This window comes from Solanum dulcamara, chromosome 9, assembly GCF_947179165.1.
Source record: "Solanum dulcamara chromosome 9, daSolDulc1.2, whole genome shotgun sequence".
NCBI lineage: Eukaryota > Viridiplantae > Streptophyta > Magnoliopsida > Solanales > Solanaceae > Solanum > Solanum dulcamara.
This window is the reverse complement of record NC_077245.1, coordinates 13,151,801-13,159,852: the sequence shown is the minus strand read 5'-3', so window position 1 is coordinate 13,159,852 and position 8,052 is coordinate 13,151,801. Positions and strand designations below refer to the sequence as shown.

Genomic DNA, 8,052 nt, shown 5'->3' with positions numbered 1-8,052 from the left:
GCAATGTCAACCATTATCAGCAAATGAGCTAAAATTTTCAGGAGGATATGAGAATGATGCTGTGTGTTATCAATCTGGATTAGTAAAGCATCGATATCACATTTTTTTCTGCTTATAACATAGTTACGCTTCAATTCCAAACAAGTCAAAATTGATGTACGAATTTGTGTTGTCCATGTTGCTTCGTTTAAGTCCATCTCTCTTAGTGTTTTGTCCCCTAACTACATTTTCTTCTTGATATGCACTCTTTTCACCTCTGAGCTTCTGAATTTCTATCCGGGAATGTAATAATCTGTTATCTGCTACATAATGTATCAGCCTAGACAGCACAAATGAACCTGTTATAGATCCAAATAAGGGGTCTATCGCTGCGTTCAATCAACAATGACTTAATAATTCATGCACATATATATATATCAATAGCCATCATATGAGTTTCTTACTTGACCAACAACAACAAAAAGCAACTATGCTCAATCCCAAGCAAGTTGGAGTTTCTAATTTAAGTATGACGACAAATTCTAGGGGCAGCATGGTACACAAAGCATCCCGCCTTAGCATTTAAGCAAGGCCTAAAACCGTATCCACTACCAGAAAACTCGTCAAATCCAATACCAGGAAATACTCCTTCAAAGTGGAATATATACAAGCTGCCCCGCTCCGCCAATGGATATAATCCTCCTCCTCCTCCCCCTCTTATTCATGAACCCGCCGGATAAGAATCTGCAAAGAGAAGTAAAAGATACCCAGACAAATAGCAGAATGTCCAAAAGGCAACATTCTTTTCTCACCTCACCATGAAAGCAAAATAGTAACAAGGTGCAAATGGGAAAGGGAATTAGCAGAGTAAAAAGACAAAGTATATTCAAGAAAAGAACATCTCATACTGCAAAATATATTAGCATATTGGCATACACGTTGAAGCAAACTATAAAGTGCCACAAGCATCATGAGTTCTTTATCAAACTAAAGAGATTGTAAAAAAGAAATTCCAAAAGATTATAGAAAGATCTTAACCAAACAAGTTTTTGACAAACAGAACCTCATGCTTCATTTCTTTCGAGAGTTACAGACAGCTTCAGAAAGGATTATGAAAGTAGAATATTGAAAACAAGTACAAGAAAGTCACATATATGGCCAGTTTATCGCTTGCATGATAAAATACATGTAACTGAATGCTACTATAAATCAGCAGAGAGTGTTGGCAAATTTGACGAGTGTGCTTATGTCAAATCCAAGTCCAGGAACAAAGGTCATCGCCATGTTAACTAATTAACAATTGGACTGGGTGCTGCATAGATATTGTGCCTCAGAAGCCACAATGATGAGAGTTGCCACATGACCTTTTCTTTCACCCCGGTATTAAAACAGACTGCATTATCTGAAAAGTCTTTTCCATAGTCTGGTACAAGAAACACATCGCCATGTCAAATCCAAGTCCAGGAACAAAGGTCATCGCCATGTTAACTAATTAACAATTGGACTGGGTGCTGCATAGATATTGTGCCTCAGAAGCCACAATGATGAGAGTTGCCACATGACCTTTTCTTTCACCCCGGTATTAAAACAGACTGCATTATCTGAAAAGTCTTTTCCATAGTCTGGTACAAGAAACACATCTCACAACATTCTCTTTTTGCACAAGAATGACACAATTGTTGCACAAGAATGATCCAACTTCTAAACCACATCATGCTTTTGGTAAAAGCTTACGCCTGGTATAGATTAAGATTAGAACTAGGCCACTCGGCTGAAAAAAAGAGATGTTACCTACAAACTTGTCATCATCCACCAGCATCTCCATGGTGACACACTTCTTTCTTCGGGTTCTTCCATTCTCCAGAAAATATTGCACTGGAAACAAAGGAAGCAACATAGCTTATATAAAAAACGTGTGAACTAACAAAATATTTTGAACCAAATGCCTCTAAAGTTTGAGATAATACACTAAGCAGTGGTTTTCTCATCATGACCGCGTAAGTAAACAGAACTTATCTTCAAACACCATAACCTAACCCACTCTAGGTCGTTCATGTTGCTACAAAAAGAGAAGGATCTTACACTGTACAGTCCTCCGAATACTTACAGATACCATAGCCTGATTATCCTCTCTCATAAGGTCATTGGGCTAAAATCATAAGAGGAATCAAGCAGCTTAAATCTGATTATCTGAGCAATGCTTTGCTCTTTCGTGAGTTTTATATAAATATCAAACCTTGAGATTATGGCGGACCATGTCCAAGGACAACATAAGATCTACATTAACAAGCAACAAGCCAGGCACATTGAATCTCTGAGAATGTCCTGCAATATATTGAACAATCTGAAGGATATATTGAACAATGAACAATCTGTTATATCTCCAATTACCTAAATCTGATTTACTTGAAGTTTATGATTACAAGTTCCTAGAACAACTTCACACACTAAATAAACATCAACCATGAAGACTGCCCACAAGAGCAGAATATGCGCTAGCATCAGGTGTAAGGCCTGCCTCTATCATCTCATCATATAATCTGAAGGCTTCATCTGATCTGCCCTCTTTCGATAAGCCAGAAATCATTGCTGTGTAAGTCACCACATTTGGTACTAAACCCTCTCTAGGCATCTCATTGAAAAGTTTCAGAGCATCATCTACCTTTCCTGATATGCATTCCGCATGTACAAGTGAGGTGTATGTATAGAGATCAGGCTTCAGGCCCTTACATTCCATAACAGTCTTTAGCTTATATGCTTCCTTCATCATACTCTTCTTGCAATAACCATCTATCAAGGTATTGTACGTTGCCGTATTAGGCTTAACTCCCTTAGTTTCCATCTCATGAAGTGTTCTTTTTGCTTCAACAAAATTTCCTTCCTTAGAATAAATAGTGATCAAAGTTGTATAAGCAACTTCATTTGGAGCTACGCCTCGATCTACCATTGAGAACAACCACGTCTTTGCTTCATCGCGCCGATCTAACTTACACAATCCAGTAGCAATTATGTTATAAACATATACATCAGACTCATGCCCTTTGCCCTCCATAATTTTCTGCAGCCTCCATGCTTCATCTATATTACCTTGCTTACAGTAACCATCCATCATTGTATTAAATATAACTCGACTTATGTCAATCCCCTTACTTTGCATCTCATTAAGTAAAACTTCAGCTGCTTGCATCTGTCCAGCCTTGCACAAGCAATTTATCAAAGCTCCATATGTGTGAGCATTCGGAACGAGACCTCTCTCCACCATTTCATCAAACACTGAAAAAACTTTTTTGACATTACCTAACTTACTAAAACCACTAATCATAGAGGTGCATAAATGAACATCTGGCTCTATGCCTTTCCCTTCTATTTCCCTAAACAACCTCTCAACCTCTTTAAGATTACCAAAATTACGATACCCGTCAATCAGAAGAGTATAACTTGTCACATTGAGATCCAACCCCTCTTTCTCCATTGTCATCAAAATCTCCTTCAGAGCCACGAAATCTGGCTTCTTCATACAAGCATCTAATAATGTATTGTAAGTGTACACATTTGGTTTCACCCCTTTACTAACCATTTCATCCATGAGTTTTCTTGCCTTGCTAACCTCTCCTACTTTACACAACCCGTCTATAACCATCGTCATAGAATACACAGTAGTTCTCACATCAAATTCAACCATCATCTCGAAAAACTCAACCAGCGAGTCATACTGTTTTCGCCTTTTCATAGCAAGTAAGTAAACCATACAAGACCTGTGATCTATCTCAAACCCACCATTCCTCATATACTCAAAAACCTCAAGAGCTTCCTTAAACTTCATATTATCAACATAAACCCTAAACAGCATGTCAAACATCTTCCCCATAACGTTATGTTCTACATGATTTTCACCCAAAAAAGAAGCTATTTCTGAAATTGGTTTCCTTATACTATCATCAGCAGCAACAGTATGCAATGTACTTTTGGCTTCAGCAAACTTCCTGGCTCTATACAAGCGCAAAAACAAGGATATATGTGCTTCAAGATTGGGTCTTTCGAAAGGTTGATTTTTTTGGAGAATTTTAAAGAAACTTAAACAAGATTGTGTAGGGACAGATGGGTTTGAAAGAACAAGATGGGTTACTTGGGGATTTAGGTAGGGAATTAGAGATAGGAGAATTTCCTTTGTAGACCTGAAATTTTTTATCAGAGTATTGGAGATCAATTTAGCAATTTCTTCATTTGGTTTTTTGGGAAAAAGTTGCTGTGCACTTTGGTAAAACTTTTGAGTCGACATTTGAGCATAAAGCTGTAATTTTTACAATGGAAGTTTACTCCGGTTTCCGGCGAGGTTATATACGAGTAGAAGGTGTAATTTGTTTCTTAACGGCGTTAACTGAATTTTTAGCCCTTTTATAATTTTGAAAGAGTTGAAATTGGCCCATATGCTTTTTGAAACACCCGTTAGGTCCTTGTTTTTAAAGCTTATGTAACAAAAGGTAGTATACATTCTATTCTTTCAAAACTCTGTTTATAAAATTAAACTTGTTATAAATTAACTAACTCGGCAATTAATAAAGAAAAGGAGAGTAAGAGAATTTAGAGAGAGTAGAATTGATTTTCTTGTTTTCGTTTCTGTGTCCTCTCTTCTCAATGCCAAGAACGGTATTTATAGAAGATGAGAAAGCAGTGCAACAATCTCAAGTGGGCAACTTGCCCACTTTTAAGTGGGCCCCACTTGAGAAAGAGACATACATCATCTAATACTCCCCCCCTTGGATGTCAAAAAAAATACATATATTCTAGTTAAAGAATAATTATACATAGTTATCTTGAACATCTATAGATGTTGTGCCTCGTTAAAATCTTATTAGGAAAAAAAAACCAGTGGGAAAAGCCTAATGAAGGAAAAAGAGTACACAGATTTGGTAATACGCCTTGATTGCTGCCTCATTAAAAACCTTGCCAGGACAACCCAGTGGGACAAAACCGTGGTTAAAGAAAAAATAGTGCAGCGCGTATTTTACTCCCCCTGATGAAAACTTCATTTGATATTTTGGAGACGGCGCATTCCAACCTTATGCCTTAGCTTCTCAAAAGTTGATGTTGGTAATGCCTTTGTGAATAAATCTGCAAGATTATCACTTGAACAAACTTGTTGTACATCAATTTCACCGTTCTTCTGAAGATCATGTGTGAAGAATAATTTTGGTGAAATGTGTTTCGTTCTGTCTCCTTTTATGAATCCACCTTTCAATTGAGCTATGCACGCGGCATTGTATTCGAATATAATTGTGGATACTTTGACATCATTTTTCAGGCCATATCTTTCTTTGATGAACTGTATCATCGATCTCAACCACACATATTCTCTACTTACTTCGTGAATTGCTATTATTTCAGCATGATTTGAAGAAGTAGCAATAATGGACTGCTTTGTAGATCGCCATGATATAGTAGTTCCTCCGTGTGTAAATAGATAGCCTGTTTGAGATCGGGGGCTTTATGTGGGTCCGATAAATAACATGCATCTGCATAACCAATAAGGTCTGCGCAACCTTTGTTAGTATAAAACAAACTCATATCAATCGTACCCTTCAAGTATCGCAAAATGTGTTTGATACCATTCCAATACCTTCGCGTTGGGGAAGAACTATACCTTGCTAGCAAATTAACAGAAAATGTTATATCAGGCCTAGTTGCGTTAGCAAGATACATAAGTGCACCAATAGCACTAAGATATGGTAATTTAGGACCAAGAATTTCTTCATCCTCTCCTGGAGGTCGAAATTGATTTTTTTCCACTTCAAGTGATCGAACAATGATTGGAGTACTTAATGAATGTGCTTTGTCCATGTAAAATCTTTTTAAGATTTTTTCAGTGTAGGCAGATTGATGGACAAAAACCCCGTCTGCTAAATGTTCAATTTGCAGACCTAGGCAAAGTTTTGTCTTTCCAAGGTCTTTCATTTCAAATTCTTTCTCTAGATATTCAATTGCCTTTTGGACCTCTTCAGTGGTTCCAATGAGATTTATATCATCAACATAAACGGCGAGTATAACAAATTCTGATTCCGTTTTCTTAATAAAAACACATGGACAAATGACATCATTTATATATCCTTCATTTATTAAGTACTCACTAAGGCGATTATATCACATACGCCCTGAGTGTTTCAGACCATATAATGATCTTTGCAGTTTTATTAAGTACATCTCCCGAGATTTATTACATGCTTCAGGCAATTTTAATCCTTCTAGGATTTTCATGTAAATTTCATTATCAAGTGAACCATAAAGGTAAGCTGTAACTACATCCATTAGGTGTATTTCAAGATTTTTATGTACAGCTAAACTGATGAGATATCGAAATGTTATTCCATCCATAACATGTGAATATGTTTCTTTATAGTTGACTCCGGGTCTTTGAGAGAATCCTTGTGCAACAAGGCGTGCCTTATATCTTATAATTTTATTTCTCTCATTTCGTTTTCTAACAAAAACCTATTTATAGCCAACTGGTTTTACACCTTCAGGGGTTTGGATTACAGGTCCAAAAACCTCACGTTTAGCAAGTGAGTTTAATTCTGATTGAATTGCCTTTTGCCATTCTAGCAAATCACATCTACGTCGACATTCTTCGACGGATTTAGGCTCATGGCTTTCACTATCTTGCATGAGGTTAAGTTCAACATTATATGCAAAAATATTATAAACCGTGACTTTAGATCGATCTAAATTTATTTCATCACCGAAAAAATTTATTGAAAGTTCTTCATTTACTTGAGTTTTGGGTTCACTGATTTCTTCAGGAATATCAGGATTACTCAAATCTTGTTCTTTTTCACGAGGTTCTATTATAGTATCATCTTTATTATTTTTCACGCTTCTCTTTCTAGGATTTTTATCCTTTGAACCCAACGGTCTACCACGCTTCTGGCGTGTTTGGGATTCAGAAGCTATGATACTTGTAGATAGTCCTTTTGGGACATCAATCCGGATAGGTACATTCACTGCAGGGATATGTGACTTAGTTATCCGTTTTAAATCAGTAAATGCATCTAGCATTTGATTTGCTATTTTCTGCAAGTGGATGATCTTCTGGACCTCTTGTTCACATGTGCGGGTACGTGGATCAAAATGTGATAGTGATGAAACTTTCCACGCAATTTCTTTTTCTTTTTCGGGTTCCTTTTTCTCTCCCCCTAATGGCGGGAAAAATATTTCATCAAACCGACAATCTGCAAATCGAGCAGTGAATAAGTCTCCAATCAACGGTTCAAGGTATCGAATTATTGAGGGTGAGTCAAACCCAACATATATGCCCAACCTACGTTGAGGACCCATTTTTGTACGTTGTGATGGTGCTACAGGCACGTATACCGCACAGCTAAAAATTCTTAAATGGGCTATATTTGGTTCATGACCAGATACTAATTGTGACGGAGAGTATTTATTATAATGTGTCGGTCTGAGACGTACAAGTGCTGCTGCATGTAAGATAGCATGACCCCAAATAGTAATTGGCAATTTTATTTTCATTAGTAAAGGTCTTGCTATTAATTGTAGGCGCTTAATAAATGACTCTGCAAGACCATTTTGAGTATGAACATGAGCAACAGGATGTTCAATTTTTATCTCAATTGATAAGCAATAATCATTAAATACTTGGGATGTAAATTCTCCAGCTTATCAAGGCGAATGGCCTTAATTGGATAATCTAGGAATTGCGCTCTCAATCTTATTATTTGTGCTAACAACTTCGTAAACGCCAGGTTGCGAGATGATAACAGGCACACATGAGACCATCTAGATGATGCATCTATTAGGACCATAAAATATCTAAACAATCCACTAGGTGGATAAATAGGTCCACATTATCTCCATGTATACGCTCTAAAAAGCCAGGAGATTCGATGCCAACCTTCAGGATCGATGGTCTGGCAATTAATTTGCCTTGATAACAAGCAGCACATGAAAATTCATCATTCGTAAGAATCTTCTGGTTCTTTAACGGATGTCCAGTTGAATTTTCAAGAATTTGTCTCATCATTATTGATCCAGGATGACCTATTCTATCATGCCATAACA

At 37.0% G+C, this 8,052-nt stretch overlaps 1 protein-coding gene across 1 annotated transcript; it reads right to left on the bottom strand.

Moving 5' to 3' along the window:
• Positions 1-389: 389 nt before the first annotated feature.
• LOC129902186 (pentatricopeptide repeat-containing protein At2g32630) lies at positions 390-4,343 on the bottom strand. Its single transcript, XM_055977268.1, has 2 exons — positions 1,771-4,343; positions 390-723 (listed from the first exon to the last, which is right to left on the bottom strand). Exon 1 carries the CDS (start codon positions 4,256-4,258, stop codon positions 2,438-2,440), a length of 1,821 nt encoding a protein of 606 aa, XP_055833243.1. The 5' UTR covers positions 4,259-4,343; the 3' UTR covers positions 390-723; positions 1,771-2,437.
• Positions 4,344-8,052: the final 3,709 nt, after the last annotated feature.